Consider the following 20,842-nt stretch of genomic DNA (forward strand, 5'->3'; position numbering starts at 1 on the left):
GGGACTAAGTCACCCAGGGGCCCCAGGAACAATATCTGACAGGCAACTCCCAGGGGTGTGGGGAGGGAAAGGACCAGAGATAACCTAATACAAGTAGAACAGATGGAACAAATGGAATAAAACCACCAAGTAGGCATAATGGTAGAAGGCTTTCTAGAGAATTCTGACCTGGTTATTAAAGAAAATAAGAAACATGGAGTAGGAGAACAAACTTTCTACAATAGAATATTCTCTTAATTAAAACAGCACTATCTTCCTAAAACTCCCCAGATCAAGCTCCAACTTACAGATACATAATTTACAAGGCATGTTTACGTAGATTTTTAATTTGTAACTCAAAACCACCTTTACAAGTCTTTAGCCCCACTTCACAGATTTCAAAACTGAGGACTGAAAGACTGGAAGATTCACCCAAGGTCATGCTCCTAAACTCACAAGAAGACCAGTAGGATGTGGAGTCCTGGCTTCCTAACTTTTTTTTTTAAGATTTTATTTATTTATTCGACAGACGGAGATCACAAGCAGGCAGAGAAACAGGCAGAGAGAGAGGAGGAAGCAGGCTCCCCGCCAAGCAGAGAGCCCGATTCGGGGCTCGATCCCAGGACCCTGGGATCATGACCTGAGCTGAAGGCAGAGGCTTTAACCCACTGAGCCACCAAGGCACCCCCTGGCTTCTTAACTTTTAACCTGAAAACTATTCTCACTGCATCACACAATGTTCTACACGGACAATTCATGCCATTTCTTGTTCAGGCAGAAGACGGAGACCCAGGGCTTGCCCCAAGACCCAGGAATTTACTCAAGTGTCCTTTTAAAGTTGGCGGCTGGACCATATAAAGTGCTTTTTTCAACTGAACTGGCCTAAATTCAATCCTCCCTGGAGAGAAAATGGCAAATGATGCATATACAAACATAATCTCTAAATCACTGTGGCAAGAAGAAAAAAAAAAGATTCTAGAAAGTTTTATGTCTCTCGTGGTAGAGAAACTCCTACATTTCCTTTTTTCTTTCCTTTTTTTTTTTTTTTAAATTCCATTTCCTTTTATTTCTCTTTAAACGAATGAGCCTGGAGATGTTTGTAGCAAACATATGGAGAGTATCAACTTTCACAGTTTAGCTGCATTAGGGTAATTTGGAGGTAGAAGGAGTGAAATGGGGTCTTTGGGTGGGAAAAAGATTTCTTACTTGCTCTTTTCCCACCTCTGAAAATTATAAACCAAGAGAATAGATATTGTTTTAAAAAAAAAAAATTCTGGGACGCCTGGGTGGCTCAGTTGGTTAAGCAGCTGCCTTTGGCTCAGGTCATGATCCCAGGGTCCTGGGATCCAGTCCCACATCGGGCTCCTTGCTCCGCGGGGAGCCTGCTTCTCCCTCTGCCTCTGCCTACCACTCTGTCTGCCTGTGCTCGCTCGCTCGCTCTAACAAATAAATAAATTAAAAAAAAAAAATTCTATTGTAGGCTAACCTTGGGTTCATTTCTGACAATTCAAAACACACAGAAAGCTGTCCTCCAGACTCCTCTCCCCCTCCCAAGAGACACAGACAGGCAGCTAGACAGATGCCCGCCTATTCGTATTCTCTCTCCTCCTGCCCAACCCCCCCCCACCCCCAAGGAAACAGAATCACTAGACTCAAGCAGTAAACCAGGGCCAGCTGCTCTCTACAGTATAAAGCAAGAATGAACAATCACTTACCTCTCCAATTTCATGTTCACGAAGAACAAAACTCAGCGTGTCTGTTCTGGGCCCAGCCACCAAACGCAGGTAGAGCGGATGCTCCCGGTCCGAAAGCTTACAGGCGTAGACTGAGTAAGCAAATAGGCAGCCTGTTACACAGGATCTCGTCTTTCCCCAGACCATCCACCTGGCTTTCCAGCCCCTCCTCCCGATCAAGGCAACACAGCCCATCACCCAGCCACCCAGTCACCACCCTCCCCTCTCCTATCGCTATGAACAGCCTGCAGTGGAATGAAGTCTACGCTAGTTCCGTTCTAGCTGCACAATACGCACTGTGCCTCGATTACAAAGGAAATAATCCTCAAGAATGAATTTTAATGGGTATTAGTGAGTCCAAGGATGGGCCTGTAATTCACTCTGCTCCCCCTTTTAGAAAGCAATATAATACACTTACAAAAGCATCTACAGCCCCTTTAAGAAAGAGTAAAAACATACCATCCGAAGAAAACAAAATCAGAGTGAATCTCTCTATACGCTAATTTAGAATTATGAGCAGCCGCAAACAAACCAAGCAGTCAGAACGCGGGCTCTGCTGGCTGCAGGCACAGCTGTGTGTGTCTCTCGCAACACATGGGGACACACACGAAGACACACACACACACACACAGGGTACGAGCACCGCCTGTATTGCTGAAAGATCCTGCCAGCCACGAGGATAATATTTCAATAGTGTGCTATTACTGTCCGTCCGTGCGGCTCAAGTCCAGCGGGCAGGCAACGAAGCTTGCCGGATACACCATCTGAGCTCCTCTATGGTATCCTGGCACTTCTGGATACGGCCACATCACAGGTACTGATTTCCTTGGAGATGTAAACGCCCATGCTTCGAGTCTGGGGCCTCTTGAGGGTAGGAACCTTGGCCTAGGTCCTCTTTGTATTCTGCAGGGCCCAGCCCATGGTTTGGGGTCAAAAGAGAAGTACGCACACTCAGCAACTAGCTGCATTTCCTCCCCCAACCACTGAAGGATATGTCTAGCACATCAGGTTAGTCCATTTTCCTCCATTGCTGCTGGAGGCTCTACCCCAAAAACACAGAGGTTAAGTACTGGACTGCCCACACATCTTGCACATTTCCAAACAAGCACTTGATGATTCCCAGTATCATGGTTATCCATCGCTGGTGATCAGTTTCTGCTCGAGCCCTGGACTACCATGTTCAGTTTCACACAGTTCCTTACTATTCTCTTCCTACTCACTGCATGTGGGCATGAAGTTCAGACAGGCAGACCCCAGAGGAGAATGTTATTCATCCACTGTATGTGCCTCTGGGGGGCCGGGTGCCACACTGCCCCCGAGTCACGGCTAGCGAGGCGAGCTCAGGAAACAGAAGAACCCGGGCTGGTGCCACACAAATCAGGAAGTCTGCAACGTGCAGTAACACACACGCTTGCCCATCCTCCAAGTCTCCGAGGAGGCAAGTCCCCCAGACCACCCCTGTTCAGATGCACATCAAACATGAAATGTGCTAATGAAACCTTCAAGCACAAAAGCATTCTTTTTCGTCCTGAACAGCATTAAAATTAAGGCTTACAAAAAAACTCAAAGCCATCCCCTGGTGCACACATCACAAAATCCTCCACAAATGCCCCTCACATGTGGATGCCTTGGACATCCTCAGACCCACAAGTGTCCAACTCAGGAACACGGAAAGCCAAGAAACGGGAAAAGGGTTAAGCCAGGATCACCAGGGCTTCCAGAACCTGTCCCTGGGCTCTGACATACATACACCCAGCAGCGTTCCTGCTGCTCATGATGACAAAGACATAAAAGCAGACACCATTTTCATCTGAGGCCTGGCAACATACCTTGGTCTTCCCTATGACAACGCTTATAAAGTGCAAACTTGGCAGGGCTCTCAGTCACGAGAAACTTCTTGAGCAGGGCCTCGATCACTTCCCCAACGGTGTTCATGCTGCTGATGTGAAGCGTGTTCATACAGCCATTGCTACCAGGAGCGAGTTTTCCAGAAGTCTGAGGGGGTCTGCAGAGCTCCATCTGGACTTTAATGAAGCCAGTGTAAATCCCATTTGAATTCTGAAGCAGGAAGAAACGCACACTGTTAGATGAAAGGCGAGATACTCTTGGTCTGGTTCTGTGCTTTTACTGCTCTACGGCACAGCTTTACTAAAGATCACCCCGAAGGGGAAGGACCTCAGAGGGAGGTTAACACTACCCTGGCAAAGTGCTTCCAGAGATGGGGTCTGTAGGGCAGATGTGGCAATAGAAGCCTCCTTGTGCTGTAGAGACAGCGGTCCAAGATGGACGCCTCTGAAGCCACATGTGAAAGGTCAGGGCCCACTGGAGAGGTTACAGTCCACCGAAGCAGAGGCCAGCCAAATCCCAAGACACACTGGTGCGTGGCAGACGGGTTGGGGCCAACTGCTGGAAGGAAACTTCTGCAGCTGGTGACCAGCTATTACACAGAAAAGGAAGGTCGTGGGGCGCCTGGCTGGCTCAGTCCATTAACCGTCTGTCTTTGGCTCAGATTGTGATCTCAGGCACCTGGGATGGAGTCCCTGCATGGGCTCCCCCTCCCCGACGCATGAACATGTATGCTCCCTCTTAAATAAATAAAATCAAGGAAGGAAGGAAGGAAAGAGGGAGGGAGGGAAGAAGGGAGGTTCTTTGTGTCACTTGGAAACACCCAAAACCGAGGGAACAGAACCCAAACAAGCTACCTCATTCCTAGTGCCTATCACCGTGTCCTGGCGATCAATTTCGCCAAAATGTTTGGACACAGCATACCCCACACCGCGCAGGGCGTGGGGCACATGACGATGCATCTTGGTGGCCTCGAGCAGCTGTAATACAAACTACAGATATTATAAGCACTTGTCTTTTTTGTCTTAACGTGGTATGTGTATCTCCTATATACTATTTTTTACCCATTTTATTGAGATATGCTTTTCATGAAAAAAAAAAAAAAAAACCCTGCATGTATTTAAAATACACAACTCGCTGAGTTCAGCACTTGTCTTCACTGGTGGTAGACTTACTATTTCTTAGTTACCAAAAACAGTAATAATTGTCTGCTCTTTTTTTTTTTTTTACATCCAGGAAAAAACGTATTTTAGTGTTTTATTAAAACAAAGCCTCAGGTGTTACACAGAAATGAGACAGACAGGGGCGCCTGGGTGGCTCAGTCGTTAAGCATCTGCCTTCAGCTCAGGTCATGATCCCGGGGTCCTGGGATCAAGCCCTGCATCCGGCTCCCTGGTCGGCGGGAAGCCTGCTTCTCCCTCTCCCACTCACCCTGCTTGTGTTCCCTCTCTTGCTGTGTCTCTATCAAATAAATAAAAATCTTCAAAAAAATTTTTAAAAAATAAAGAAATGAGACAGTTAAAACATTTTAAAAAACCCTCCTTTTTGGTCCACTATTTTTCTTCTTTTCCACAAGATCAATTTAGCATACTAATTCGATTGTTCATTCTTGTAGAAAGTAGTACACAACACTTCAAATTTCTATTTTTGCAACGTCATCTCCATGGGTGAGAGAAGAAGAACGGATGGTGCGTGCAGCATTTCTCCTTTGATGAAAAGCGCATTTGAGAACAGACAAGCATCACTGTTGGGAGTAATGAAGAAGAAAGTCGAGAGCATGTGTCCCGCTTCCCCCTCTTCAAGGCATCCCATTGGGGAGGAATCCTTTATCACAAGGGTTTACGTGTAGTGCTCCTCCCCAAAGGTCACAGACTTCAGCAGGGCCTGCTCTAAGCCAGTCACTCTGTCCTTGGCTGAACTGTCAGTTCACAGCCAACAGCCCAAGAGGCAGAAGTCCCAGGGCCCTGGAAATGGACACCACGGGATGGCAGGTGCCTCGAGGAAAGTCACCAAACGTGAGGACAAGCAGAGACGCCAGTCCCATCTGAGGCACATGAATACTCTGGCTTTGCTCTGGCTCTTCTCCCCCTGTCACTACACCCCATGCCTTCTCCCGCCTCCACCAGCTCCCCACTGAGTTCAGTGTTGGGTTCCACAGAGCAAGAGCCCCAAACAACGTGCAGGAGGCTGAATACTACATCTGCCACCTTCCGAGGCAACCAGCCAGGAGGAATCCTGGCTCAATTCTATTCTAACCCACGGGCATGAAATCCTTTTCCCGACACTTGCCGACTTATTTGCGCAAGAGAAAACGGACGGAAGCCTTATCAGAATTTGAGGTACCACCTGTATGTTAAAGAGGCAATAGCAATCCTCGATGCTGAAAATCTTTCCGAGGACCACAAAGCTTTTTTTTTTTTTTAAGATTTTATTTATTTATTTGACAGAGAGAGAGAGATCACAAGTAGGCAGAGAGGCAGGCAGAGAGAGGGGGAAGCAGGCTCTACGCTGAGCAGAGAGCCTGATGCAGGACTCCATCCCAGGACCCTGGGATCATGACCCGAGCCGAAGGCAGAGGTGACCCACTGAACCACCCAGGCACCCCAGGTCACAAAACTTTAAAGTATTAACTGATGGGTGCGATAAAGCTACTTCAAAATATAACTTTAATGTGAAAGCTGCAGAAGTACTCCACTTCATCGGCTGGCGTACCCTGACCATTTAACGTCTGCAAATGCTACTGAGAGACTTTAGGACACATGGATGGTAAGACCAACAGTTTGTATCTGTCTTTTCACAGGTGTGGGTGCTTACCAAGGTCATCTTCAACTTGTCTGTGACAGCCAGGTTGTATTTATGGACTTTCTCTTTGATTTCCTCTTTGCTGAGGTAATTGCGGGTTTCCTTCTCTTTCTCCACATCCTAGAAGGAAAACAAACCATGCTACACATGAACAAGCACAGAAGAAAAATGCAGATAAGCCAAGATTCTTTTCGCATTCCACACAAGGACTCTGGAGCACTTCACCTTGAAATATACACACGGGCACGGACGCATACACACGCCCTCTCACTGTCAAATCCCAGGGTCACCCACCAAACATGGCTTTCATTCCTTCAGACCAAGTCTTCCTGAGGGCTATATGGAATAAAACTAATCTATCAGCAGCTAAAAGGAACACTTAATATTATTTTGTAAAACTGTCCTTTTAAAATTTCCCTTCTGCACAAACACCATTCTCCAGGAGTACGCGCAAGACTGGTCATTTCCATTTTAAACAGTATCCACAGACACACACCAAAAACTTCCCTTTAACACGTTCTATGAACCTTATGGTCTTTATAGCTTCACCATATTTATAAGCAAAAAGTACAGTAGTTAGTGATGTTAGCTGGCACTCACCAATGACCCAATCAGACACAACTACCAGAGGGTAACTTACCTTCCAAACAAATCCTCATGTCAAGATACAAGTAGCCAGATCTCCCCTACCCACCCACTCTCACTGCTCCCAACCCCTTCAGTCTCACCCCAGCTCTGACCTTCCACACTGTGGATATGATGACATAGTTGAACCCTCTTACCACTGAAGGATTCCCCAGTGGTTTACTGTCTAAACAGCTCAACCAGCGCAGGACAGTATGCAACGTCCTTGCAGTCACAGGGGGGCACCTGGGTGGCTCAGTGGGTTAAGCCTCTGCCTTAGGCTCAGATCATAATCTCAGGGTCCTGGGATCCAGCCCTGCATGGGATCTCTGCTCAGCAAGGAGCCTGCTTCCCCCTCTCTCTCTGTCTGCCTCTCTGTCTACCTGTGATCTCTGTCAAATAAATAAATAAAATCTTAAAAAAAAAAAAATATATATATATATATGCAGTCACAGGTACCCAAACCTCAGTGTACAGGGACCCCGTGAAGCCAACTGTCCAAGACACCTGCCTTGTGTTGCATTTCACTCTCCCAACAAACTAACCAAGTAGACATTATTCCAGTTTCCAAAGGAGATCAAGTTCTAAGTAAATTCACCTGCCAGCAGAAACTCAGCTGTTCCGTGGCGGCGAGACTCCCTCCCAAAGCCTACCAACCCTCAGTCACTCTAGTTCCTGAGATCTCTTGGGGTGGGGGGGTGTGACACGCTCATTTGGGGACGACCCAACTAGTTAACAGACCCAACTCAATTTTAAGCGGGTCCTCTGTGTTGTTTCCACTAACACAAACAGGTCCCCACTGTCCCTGCCTGAGTCAAAGGCTACATGATCACATTCAACCCTGAGTAGCAACTCAAAGGATGAAGGGTCCTAACTAGCTTCAAGTCAGAAAGAGAAGAGCAACTAAATATGGACTGATTTATCTTCCACTACAAAACCTCTGAAAAGGTGTCTACCTTTTTACCGGAGGCTACCCAAGCGGGTCTCTGTTGCCATCTTCTCATGCGAGGCTAGTGCTACGAAGCCACAGGGAGTGGCAACCAAAGAACTGGCGGGAACACTTTAATAAAGAACATAAAAGGGCTCCAGGAGCGCCTGGGTGTCTCCGTCAGTCAGGATCTCGGGTCTGTGAATGAATGGAGCTTCTCACGTAGAGCAAGTCCACGTGTCCCTCTCCCTCTGCCCCTCCCCCTGCATGTGCATGCACATGTGCTCGCGCGAGTGCTCTCTCTCTCTCAAATAATAAACTCTGCTAAAACAAAAAACAGAACAGAACAAAACAAAAACAAAACAAAAAACCAACATAAAATGGCTCTTGATCCATTCAGGAGTCAAGTTTTTTTAATTCAAAGCCTGAACATAGGGGTACACTGACTATAAAGTAGGTAACTTCCCAAGTTTAGCAGGGCCCTGGTGAAGTCAGATGGGTCTATGTTGGTACTGCTGGAGAAACAGAGCATCCTCATTCCCCAGCTGGAGGGGGCCTCAAAGTCCCTTGGGGAGCATTCTGTCTGCCAACACAGAACCCCAAAGCAATCCTATTTTTGGTGTCACTGGTTAGGAAAGGGGAAGGAAAAAAAAAGCTGTAGATTAAAGTAACTTTTCAGAAGCTTCAGTGACTTATTTCTAAGGAAATTCAAAACATACATTGCACCTCTCTGATTGCCCGGCTCTTTCCAATCCACAATTCACTGGCCACAGGCCACAGCTGAAAAAGATAATGAGGCTTTGTTCCCACGTTCCTTTTTCAGTAGACTGCCCAAGGCTCTCCCCAGCAAATACTAAGAAGTGGCAAGTAAGAGGTCTCCACTTCACAAATGTGAGATGTGGCACCAGCAGGGCATGAGGGCGCCGTGACAAAGAAGCCCAAATCCAGCAAGGCCAGGGCTCTGACCCAGAGTCTGTCGCCCACTAATCCTGTGCCCTCAGCTCAATGACCCAAGTCCACTTCCTATCAAATAAAAGGGACCGGTGTGAATCATCGTGATCTCAAAAAGTGCTTTCTGGCCTAACATGGCAATTTTGCAAAGATCTGCTGCTGCTCTCAACAGTGTGACATATGGAGCTAGATGGTTCCACTTAGGAATCAAGGCAACCAAAGGCCCACCATTAAAAATGTACCCAGGGGCACCTGGGTGGCTCAGTCGGTTAAGCTGCTGCCTCTGGCTCAGGTTATGATCCCAAGGCCACATTAGGCTCCCTGCTTGGCAGGAAACCTGCTTCTCACCTTTCCCACTCCCCCTGCTTGAAGTCCATCTGTCACAGTCTCTTTGTCAAATAAGTATCTTTAAAAAAAAAAAAAAAATGTTTAAAGTACCCCCCCACACACACACCATGGGGGGGTGGGGCGCCTGGGTGGCTCAGTGGCTAGGTGTCTGCCTTTGGCTCAGGTCATGATCCCAGGGTCTTGGGATGAAGTCCCACATCGGGCTCTCTGCTCAGTTGGAAGCTTGCTTCTTCCACTCCCACTCCCCCTGCTTGTGTTCCTTCTCTGTCAAATAAATAAAATCTTGGGGAGGGGAGTACCCCCCAAAGTAAGGAGGGGCGCCTGGGTGGCTCAGTCAGTTAAGCATCCGACTCCTGATTACGGCTCAGGTCAGGATCTCAGGGTCGTGAGCTCAAGCCCCATGTCGCTTAGCATGGAGCCTGCCTGCGATACTCTCTCCCTCTGCTCCTCCCCCACACCCTACTCTCTAAAATAAACCAGTTAATTTTTTAAAATGAACAAAATAGCTAACTGTACCAATACTGCAGCATATGCCCACCATAGGGGCTGACTGCCTAAGTTAAGAGATATGAGAAGCGGAAGAATGAAAAGGAGAAGAGACAAAGAGAATGATTAAGAGCAAAGAGGCAGGGTCAAGTCAATTTAGTGAGTTTCTTTTTTTTTTTCTTTCTCTAAGAATTTATTTTTTTTTAAAGATTTTTATTATTTATTCACTTGATAGAGACCATGAGTAGGCAGAGAGGCAGGCAGAGAGAGAGAGAGAGGAGGAAGCAGGCTCCCCGCAGAGCAGCCCGATGTGGGGCTCGATCCCAGGACCCGGAGATCACAACCTAAGCCGAAGGCAGAGGCTTAACCCACTGAGCCACCCAGGTGCCCCTCTAAGAATTTATTTTTAAGCAATTTCTGCACCCAGCCTGGGGCTGCAACTCACAACCCCGGGATCAAGAGCAGTCCACTCTACCGACTGAGCCAGTCAGGTGCCCCTAGGGAGTTCTTCACTGCAGATGCTTAGCTAAGCACCCATCACCCCTAGGCCTCCTCACGTCAGCATTCCCAGAAGCTTGACGAAAGTCAAAGGAGCTAGCTGGTCTGGAAAGAGAAACCTCTCCTGGATCACTCACACAGGCATAACCTAGACATGCTTGTGTGACAACCATCCTTCCTTCTCAGAGATTAAAACCCAAGGAAACCATAAGGAGCAGTTAACAGAAAGGAGGGGCCCCAAGGACCTCCAAGATCCTTTCAAGGCGGAACACCCTGTTATTAAAGGATCAACTGGAACATAGATCCCACAGAAGCAGCTAATACCTGAAAGGCTGGGACCCTGATTTTTTTTGTAATATATATTGAGATACAAAAAATATATATATATATAAAAAATAAAAAAATATATATATAGAGAGAGAGAGAGAGATACAACTGACATATAACACTCTTTGTTTTAGGTGCACTGCAAAGGGATCTGACATACATATATACTGCGAAACAACAACCACAAGTTAACAGAGCTCATCAATCACCTCACATAAGTATAATATTTTTTTTGGGGGGGTGAGGAGAACTTTTAAGATCTCCTCTCTTATGTGAAGTCGACTGACCTAGCACTTGCACACCTCATGGCCACGGACCAAGGGCTGCTCTCTGAGCAAATATTTCCTGAGCTTCTGCTGTGTGCCAGGCTCTCACGCAAGCATGGGGACAGTCGGCGCCACACCTCCACCACCGCGGGGCTTACCTTCCAGCACAGGCTGGGGAGGAGTGAGCAAGGTGGGGAGGGAAAAAGGCCTCTGAAATGACAACTATGCAGCTTCTGGGTGGAGGAGTCCGGAAGCTGGGAGAAAGGCAGAGAAGTCACAAACTCGGCCCGGAGTGGAGAACACTGGTTTCTTTTAGTGTCGTTAACTGGAGGAAGTCTCTAGTCTCTCTAGAGAAAACTTCCAAATTTTCACCCCTTTACAAGAGACACCCCCCCCCCGCCTTTCCTCTCCCATAGCGAAGGATCCTCCTGCCCTTCCTCTGAATGCAATGCCTTTGGGAAGACAGCCTTACAAGAAAGAAAGAAAAAAACATGCCACCCACAAGGGAGAGTAGGTAAAAGGGTGCAAAAGGTGAACGTAAGGAGGGGTTTTTCAAAACCTGCGTGGCAAACCTGACGATTCACAGACCTGTACCCCTGGGGATAAAAATACATTATATGTTTATTAAAATAAAAAAAATTTAAAAAAAAAACCTGCGTGGCAAGCGCAGGAGAGAGAAAACAGTACAGACATTAACCTTGACCTGCACTGGCAAGGACAAGAAATGCACAGGCGCAGGTGTCTGAATGTATCCTTACTGTTCCCGGGCTCAAAGCCTGCCGGGCCACGCCCAGGTGTGTCTGCCGGGGCAGTCACAGGTCCTCTCTTTTATAAGCCACTTTTCATTCACAGTCTCCCAACCCTCCAGAATCTCTGTTCTTCCATGAAAATGATGAACCACTAGCCTCTCCTCCAGTGTTTTCAACCAGCAAGCTGGGGGGGGGGGGGTGCTTTCTCTGGGCCAAGGGTCTGAGAACTTCTTTGCCCTTCTTGCTAACTTATCTATTAACAGGAAATTTTATCTCAACATTTTAAGTTAAAAATAATCACATTTTAAATTAAACAACAAGACAAAGCACCCAGGAGGACCGGCTCACAGGTGCGAGTGAGAGGAAGGCTCCCCCTTCACAGCCCAGGGACCAGGTGGCCACCGCTGCAGGCACACTCAAGGCTCGCTAGGTCCGAATCACAGCTCTGCCACGTCCTAGCTGTGTGACCAAAGGCAAGCTACTTAACTTCCCAGATCCGTTTTCTCATCTCTGTAAAATGTGCAAACCAATATGTACTTTATAGAGCTGCTAAGAAAATATAATACAACTCGTTATTCAACAATTCTATGGAGTGCTTGCTGGCGCCCCGCTTGGTGCCAAGCACTTCAAGCTAGGACAGTCCTCTCCACCTTCTCGTGGAGGATAGCCTAGTCAAGCCTGTCCTACTCCTGCCCCCCACTCCCTTGCGTGTTTTCTTTAAAAAATAAAAGTACAGACCCTTTTAAAAACACAACTCAGGGACGTCTAGGTGGCTTAGTCGGCTAAGCAGCTGCCTTCAGCTCAGGTCATGATCCCCGGGATCCTGGGATGGAGTAGCATATATAAGGGCTCCCTGCTCAGCAGGGAGCCTGCTTCTCCCTCTGCCTCTGCTTGCCACTCTGCCTGCCTGTACTCTTGGTCGCTCGTGCTCTGACAAATAAATTTTAAAAATCTTAAAAAAAAAAAAAAGTGGTCATTTAAAAAAAAAACACAAACTGGCACAGATTCTGAGTGGGGGACAACGGAGGCACAGCACCTAATGACGGTCACTCAGTAAACAGAGTCATTACCTCTTTGCCATGGGCCCACCACCCCCATGTGGAGCCGCTCCAACTCCTGGCCAGGGGTGGGGGCCAGCCTGGATCTATCGGTGGAAGGGGTAAATTTACGGGGCCAAAAGATGCTTCCTTGAAGTGAAGCAAGATTCCAAACTCATGAATTCCAACTTTGAATCGCTCTGTGCAGTTGTGGAAACAGGCAGTCATCTAACAATGTCCCCAACAGATGGGGAGGCCCAAGGAGTAACCCAGAGGACACGAGCCTGTCCTGGGTACAGAACAAAACATCAGGTACTGCCCTGTCTCAGAGCCTGGGGCCCCTGCTGCAAACGGAATGGAGGCAGGGCCAGCTCGAGTGGTAACGAGACTTGATAACGACTTCTTTAAATGTCCTCCTTCCAGGCTCTGTTCCAACAAAGATAGCAAATGAGGTGTTGTGGACCTCACCAGAACAGAAAAATCCCTGAGAGAGAGAGCTCTGCCCGACCATTAGGGAAAGACCTATCAGCAGAGCAAAGCAGGTTTACATGTAAGAAAGTCCTCTCCAGCAGCTAGGGAGCAAGCAATTTGGGGGCTCAAAAGAAACTCTCCACGAGTCAAGTTAGATGCTCCTGAACTACATTTTAGCAGGAAAAAAAACTGCTGAAATGTCTTGTAAGTGTACACAGTGGAAACCCCGTGATGAATGCAGGAAAGGCTCTCATGCACAATTAAGGCCCCAGAGAGGGTCTTTCGGACTGGGACTCTGCACTCAAGTCTGTGCCTGTCAGGCGTTCTCACTCCTCGTCCCACAACCTCGGAGATCCAAAAGTAGGTAGAGATGCTGAGTGAGCCAGAAAGTTCTCAAATTAGGACCAGCCTGCTGATCTGCACCAGCGCCATCCAACAGCATTTTCTACCATGAGGGAAGCATTCCAGACCCGTGCTGTCCGGAAGAAGAGTCACCGGCCCCATGTGGGCATAGGAGCCCTTACACGCGAAACTGAATTTTCGTTTTTATTTAATTGTAAATAGTTTAAGGGGCGCCTGGGTGGCTCAGTGGGTTAAAGCCTCTGCCTTCAGCTCAGGTCATGATCCCAGAGTCCTGGGATCGAGGCCCGCATCGGGCTCTCTGCTCAGCAGGGAGCCTGCTTTCCCCCTCTGTCTCTGCCTGCCTCTCTGCCCACTTGTGATCTCTGTCAAATAAATAAATCTTTTTTTTTTAAATTGTAAATAGTTTAAATGTAAATGGTTTTGTGTGGTTCATGGGGCTCAACCATACAACGGGAGTCTAGACCGTAGCGTGCGCAGGTATGAATGAACAACGAGCTGGGGAAAGCTGCGGGAGAGCAACATAAAGTAACATGCTGAAGTCAAACAGATTTCCATTCCTGAAGGCACTTGTTTCTGGGGTGCTTCGTGCTGCTGTTCCTGACCTTAAAAGTCGAGGGAGCTGCTTGCTGCCGTGTTCTCACGGCACCAGCGCCGACAATCGGCTGGGTGCCACGTCTAGAGACTCACGCTTATCTTGGGGACCGGCCATGGCATGCTGACTCATCCTGGCCAGTCTGGGGCTTTCCCCCACCAAATGGGAAGATGTTTATAAACAGTGGGACACAGACAGAGCTGAGGCGCTATTTCGGGTTCAGGGACTCGTCTTGCCCACTTTCAGCTTGCGCGCTTCTATGCTGCCATAAAAGATGTTTGCTTGGGCACCTGGGGGGCTCAGTGGGTTAAAGCCTCTGCCTTCGGCTCAGGTCATGATTCCAGGGTCCTGGGATCGAGCCCCGAATCGGGCTCTCTGCTCAGCGGGGAGCCTGCTTCCCCCCTCTCTCTGCCTGCCTCTCTGCCTACTTGTGATCTGTCAAATAAATAAATAAAATCATTAAAAAAAAAAAAAAGATGTTTGCTGTTCACGTTTCCAACACCAAAGAAAAAGGAAAGGAAAGACTGTCATGGCCCTCTACCCCTCCTCGTAGGGAGAGGCATCAGTGTGATCTCAGGGTAGGAGAAGCAGCCAGCAAAGGGGAAGGGCAAAGCGCCCAGCAAGTCCACAGTGCCCCAGGGAACGCTGCTCTTCCAGGATGCTCTGCGGACAGAAAGGATGCTCACCTCCTCTCCCTCTCCCACCCTCCCTGGTGAGTCCCCAAGCACTTTAGAATGCTACAGGATCTGAGAAGACCCGCAGGTTAAAAGAGAACAAACCCATATCAGCACACAGCAGGAAACTAAGAAAACAGACCTGTAATAATGTTGTAAGCGTGAAATTCATTAATTAGGAGCAGATGGGTAAATTACGTAAGAACAGATATTTCTTTTATTAATTATTCACTTAGTAAGTGGATCCTGTATTCATTCAGGGATATTAGCAGACCCACACCACATCTGCCGAACCTGACAATTTTAAACCACCTCTTTGTCTCCAGGCTACTTGTTAAACAACAAAGAGAACAGCAGAAGGGAGTCTAGGTGGGTGTTTTAGATGACTTTTTTTTTTAATGGACTTCAAAAATAGAACCCGGCTGTAACCTTATAAGGATGGAGCCCTGCACTAGGCCTCTCTCACATGCACTTGGGAGAGGTCTACTGCCTTTATATTCTCCCAGCCTCACCCCTGCCTCTCAGCCACATTTAACTCTCCCCCAAGAGCTCATGTGCACACACCACCCTGCCCCTGCCCCTCATCGTGGGCCCCTCCTCCTCGAGGCCCACCCCACCCAGGCAGCCGTCCTCCCGACAAGAGCCCTCACTTCGCTGCCTCAGCAGGCCCTAGGCCACCCCATCCTTGCAGATCCAGCAGCCGCAGGACCTCTTCCGTTGGCGGCTTCCTGTGTTTACTCCTGCCTCCCAATAACCTGACAGCATTTCTAAACCGTCCTCTCTGGAACACAGCGCTGGGACCAGCTCGATGCTGGAAGGCGGCCGTCGCACATTCCTTTTCAACGGATTGATTCTATCTGGTCACAGAGCCCACATCTACACGACTGCATTTGCAATCCATCCCCGCTTTTGTGCCGCTTATCAATCCGCGTGGGGTTTTTCGGTTTGCTTCTCAAAACTAAATGCATCTGCAAGGGCACACAAAAGGCCTTTGTAACAGCAGAAACAAAGTTTTATACGCTTCTGTTCTCCATCTGCACCATCAAAGGAGTGAGGCCTTCAAAGCTTGCCCCTTAACTACCCTCACACACGCGGGGCAGTGAGAGCAGGCACGGGCCCAGGGTGTTAATAAGATTAATTGCAGTTGTGATCCACATGAAGAGAGTTTCATCTGGGCCTTCCACGACCTCACTTTTTAAAGCCCCTGGTTACCAGTCCACAATACCCTATATGGCTGTGCTTTCAAAGCCGAGTCGCGTGCCAATCGTCCAACAGCCACTCATTTGTTTGGAGCCAGAAAACAAACTTGGAGGGGGACCAGTCTCCTCAGAGTGCCCCCGCTGGAGAGCCCGACCTCAAGGCATACCAGATTACGCTCAGACTCACAAATCCCTGTTCAACATGTTTTCAAAGGGAATCAATTAAGATGCTGTTCATTTCTGAAAGGGGATACATTTTCACAACTGGTTTAACTTTCTCAAATTCTAGGTGAGCTGGGTAACAAAGAAAGGAAAGATTATTAGAGGCCTCAGAGACAAGCACACCCAAATCCGGATAATCAGCTTTCATAACTGGAAAAAGAATGTGGCCACAGCCCACCTCTCTGAGGTTTCGGTCAGAATGGGAGACGCAGTGGGTTCTTGGGGTTGCCGAGGAAGACCCGTCCTCAAGGACAGCTCTGATTATTAAGAGAGCGTTAGACTATGGTTCCTGTCCTCTTCAGCAGTGAGTTGCCTAATATTCTTTTTTAAGTTTATTTAAGTAATCTCTACACCTAATGTGGGGCTCGAACTCATGACCCCCACATCAAGAGCCACATGCTCTTCTGACTGAGACAGCTAGGCACCCCGGTATACTGATATTCTATCTACGCCACTGCCCTAATCAAGTGCCCACAACGGGAGTCCACGGAGTATTGGGAAAATTAACTGGAAAAAAGAAGCCATCACAGAGAAGCCAGGATGGAAGTGAGAAAGACACCACACTGGTAAGTGGTGACACAGTGCCCACCCTAAATTCTAGATTAAAACAGCTCACTGCTGAAGACTCTGGGGGTCCTCCAGCAGCCAGCCACTGCCTTCAGCTAAGAGCCATAAAAACCGTGGCTCCTGAGCCACAGCCCTTGTTCAGGTCAGCGCACGGGTGCCAGAGGCTCTTACAAAGGTCAGAGTTTGCAGGTCAGGTCTGGGGCCTCCCCATCTTTGGATTGATTATGGAACCTTTGAACCTTGCCTGTAATGGAAGGGAGGTTCCAGAGAAAGGAAATGAGCAGGCTCATTTGGAGGTGAGCCAGACAGGAAGCATGAGGGAATGCGGCAACAACCAGGAGGAGGCAGGTGGAGCCCATCTGGGAAGCTGAGCAGGCTCCGGGCTGCTCCAGCTCCGCCAAGAGCAGGAATCTGAAAATCAAGGGCAGAGGCCTTGCAAGTAGGAGTCATTACCTAATTTGACCAGAAAAACACAGTATCTCAAGAAAATTAGAAATGTCTATGGGTCAGCACGTCAAGAAAAATTATCAGAAACAAACTTATCCAAAAGATACTTGGTGTTCTTCCTTGCCAATTATAATACAGAGTCAAAGTTAACACCACATAAAAAAAAAGACGTGAAAGCTATTTAAGTTCTATGTTTTCAGACAACACAGAGTTAAAACGTGGGGATGACAGCAATTTGCTGAAGGCAATGTCCAGGAAGTCACATTTAACTCCTTAAGGCCTGGATTCCTAAACCCTCAATTCTTATTCATTGCAGCCTTACTAATGCACTAGTCCAAACACACGTGTAACGTTCACTCTCATACCATCTGACATACAGAGGTGGCAACATGAGAGGAAGGGAAAGAACCGTCACAGTCCTTTCAGGCCAGATGTCCAGATCAAGAAAGATATTAACTAGACAAACTTGAAATTCCGAAGCGGGCCCCAGGGTTAAAACTGTTTTCTATCACTCTTGTTCCCATTGGTTCACTCCACCCTCTTTCCTGAAGTATCTCCCCTACACTCCACTCAAGGCTGCTCTTTTGAGTAAGTCTGTTCATAGCCCTTAAAAAGAACTGACTGGGGGCACCTGGTGGCTCAGTGGGTTAAAGCCTCTGCCTTTGGCTAAGGTCATGATCCCTGGGATCGAGCCCCATATCGGGCTCTCTGCTCAGCAGGAAGCCTGCTTCCCCCTCTTTCTGCCTGCCTCTCTGCCTACTTGTGATCTAATAAAAATAAAATCTTAAAAAAAAAAAAAAAAAAGGCCTGACTGAAGGACCACGTGTAGAAGGCCTCATTCTTCCACACCACAGGCAACCCACGATGAAGGACAAAGACAGACTCCCCACTGCTGCCCTTCACTCTCAGTAGACACTTCCACATCTAGCTTCACCTCAGCAGCCCCCCCCTTTTTTTTTTAAACAAATGCAGCCCCAGGTGCTGGTTTTATCTGAGGATTCACCTCCCATCTTTCTACCAAGTAGGTGAAAGGACTCTGAAGTGAAAGATCTTAGAGCAATTCAAATAGGTATCAGGTGCATTGTGACCTTGAAGGGCTTCACATAAGCATAAACATAAAGGTAACTTTTCTCTACAGAAATCCTCTCCCGCCCTCCTGCTCATAGATGGGGTGAGAAACTCAAAAGTCCTAGGAAGCGTGTCAGGGAGATGCAAGGCTGGTCACAGCCAGTGGCCTGGGTGAGTTACGGGACACCCAAACTGACCCAAAGGCCAGAAGAAGAGAGACCAGGGAGAGAGAAGCCCCTGCAAGAAGAGTGCACCAGGGTCTCGCCCACCCTCACCCAGGCCAATCCCAGCCCAGACCGACCGCCTTGAGGGTTCTGACAATCCCGGGAACAAACAGTTGAACTTTCCCTGCACTTAGGAAGGGAAAAATAAAGATCTTCTCAATATACCTCCCCCATTCTGCTTCCCTTTCCTTTCTGACCACTCTTCCAAAACCAGAGAGCAGAATTAGCCAACCCAAATCTCTGGGAGGCACTGAGGAAGGGAGGGGTGACAGTAGCTGCCCGTAGTGAATCTTATCACCAAAGTCCAGACACTATGCCACCGCCTTCACAACCTGATTCTGAATTCTTGTAACAACCCTGTAGTTGGGTACCACTATTATCCCTATTTTGCAAATAGCAACGTGGAGGCTTACAAGAATATGCAGTTCACCAGCACAGAAACTAAGCAGGGTTCATACCGGATCCGTCCAATTCAAAGCCCATTAAGCCAAAAAAGCAGGAGGAGGAAAAACCAACCATGGACTGAGACAATGAAAGCAAGATGAGAACAGATCTACGTACTCCTGGCTTCTGGAGGCTTCCCTGTTTTTAAACACTGTATTCAACCTAAATTTTGGAGGATGAGGCACTAATACGACTAACAATTTATTAGAGAATTCGTAATCTGGGAGCACCTGGGTGGCTCAGTCCATTAAGCCTCCAACTCTTGATCTCAGCTCTCAGGTCCTGATCTCAGGGTCATGAGTTCAAGCCCCCGCACTGGAAAGAGTGAGAGAATTAGTAATCTGTACAGGACCACAGGTAATTCGTTTAAAAATTAGAAACTGTATTCCCAGCATTAAGGAAATAGCTCAATAATATTTTCAAATCTCAAAGGGGCCCTACAGGGGCTGTTAACATGAACGCTACAGAAGATTTCTCATGGGAAAAGGAAAAAAAAAATTAGAGGAGAAACTGCACATCCAATATGATAAACTATGTGCCTAGTTGGACAACAAGCCCAAAATGGAGTCACCTGTGCTAAACCCAAGTCCCCAAACTAAGATTTAAGACCTAACTTAGAGCTTCAGCCTCCCCCAGGAGTGGAACCTCAAACAGGTCAATCTGGAAATCACCTGGTCAGTACTAGTGAGGTCATCAGCCTGATGGATCCCTGCTGTGCCTAAAGGAAGGCAACACTGTCACCTGCTCTTTGCTTTTTAAACTTCTCCGTCATTGTCCCATCCGTCCTGCGTGGGCCCTGCTCCCTGAAAATCTTTCGTTTCGTATAATTCTTCAGAGCTCCGTACTATCTGCCAGATGACATGCTGCCCAATTCATGAATCACTGACTAAAGCCAGTAAGATCTTACAAATGTTACTCAGTTGGAGTTTATCTTTTAACGTGCCTAAAGACTACAAAGAAATATTCCAAAATGTTACCAGTGCTTATGCCAGACTGGTGAGATTGGAGATGGTTTTCCTTTCTGCACAAAACTTCCACAAAACTTTCAAAAACTTCTCCGGAAGTCTGTTATGAATGGTAAGCAGGGAAAGAAAAGACTTTCACATATGAAAAAATTTAAAATAACCTTAAAAAAAGTAAACACAAAGCAATTCAGCACTTTGTCAGCATAAAGGGCCACACTCTGATATGCTGCCCACACCCCAGGCAGGGGACAAGCTGCCTCCAGAGAGACAACTACAGCTCCTACTGTCCCCAAAGCCGACAGCCCGCTGCCCTCACAGAGACCGAGGCATGAAGCCGCTAGGGAGAACCAACCAGAGAGTTCCAGGTAAAAATAGGCCCTTGTGGTCTGGGAAATGAAAGAGCGTCTCTAACCACGTAAAAACAAAAACAAAAACTGCTATTGCCAAAGACTGTCAAAAAAGGAAAGACAGTTTTTACCATCACCCTCTCACACCAACCAATTTATACATTAAAATCTACCCTCCCCAAAAACTGCCCTGGAAATTGAGCTGCCAGTAAGCGCGGAGAGTGGGGGTGTGGGGGTGTGGGGGGGGTGTTTACAGCATTTTAAACTGTCTTTGTTGCACCGGAGTGTTTGTGTTGCTGGTATAACCCTGAGGGTTTGCACACCCTCCAGCTCTGTTTCCCTCCAGGCTCCGCAGGAAGTCCAAGGCCAGGAGGAAGTGCCCTCCCGCCCCACCTTTCCTCAGTGCTGAGACTCAGCAACCCCCCCTCACCGCTCCCCCTGCCAGGAGGCCCGGTCAGTCCAGACTGAGGCGGGGGCGGGGCAGGGAGGTGCCTCTGGCTGCCTGTGAGGGCTGCGAACACATGAAAAAGCAAAAGGCAGACTTGAAATGCAAAGAAGAGAAACAGAACTTTGTTTCAGGAACGTCTGAGCATTAGGGTCTGAGGCAAACTTGTGTGGATCCGAACTGTGCGGACCCAGCCGGACAGCTGAGTCTCGCTAGCCTGAGGATCTGGACAGGAAGCAAG

The 20,842-nt window shown here is 47.9% G+C and overlaps 1 protein-coding gene across 1 annotated transcript in view; it reads right to left on the reverse strand.

Annotated features, from left to right (window-relative positions):
• RASSF3 (Ras association domain family member 3) overlaps positions 1-20,842 on the reverse strand; it is a 75,329-nt gene that overhangs the window by 4,082 nt on the left and 50,405 nt on the right. Inside the window, exons 2-4 of the mRNA XM_080810017.1 lie at positions 6,372-6,479; positions 3,542-3,770; positions 1,695-1,804 (exon numbers count right to left, since the gene is read on the reverse strand). Coding sequence (XP_080666143.1) covers positions 1,695-1,804; positions 3,542-3,770; positions 6,372-6,479 — 447 coding nt within the window. The remainder of the gene's footprint in view (positions 1-1,694; positions 1,805-3,541; positions 3,771-6,371; positions 6,480-20,842) is intronic.

The sequence above is a fragment of the Martes martes genome (genome assembly GCF_963455335.1).
Source record: "Martes martes genome assembly, chromosome: 8".
Classification (NCBI taxonomy): Eukaryota; Metazoa; Chordata; class Mammalia; order Carnivora; family Mustelidae; genus Martes; species Martes martes.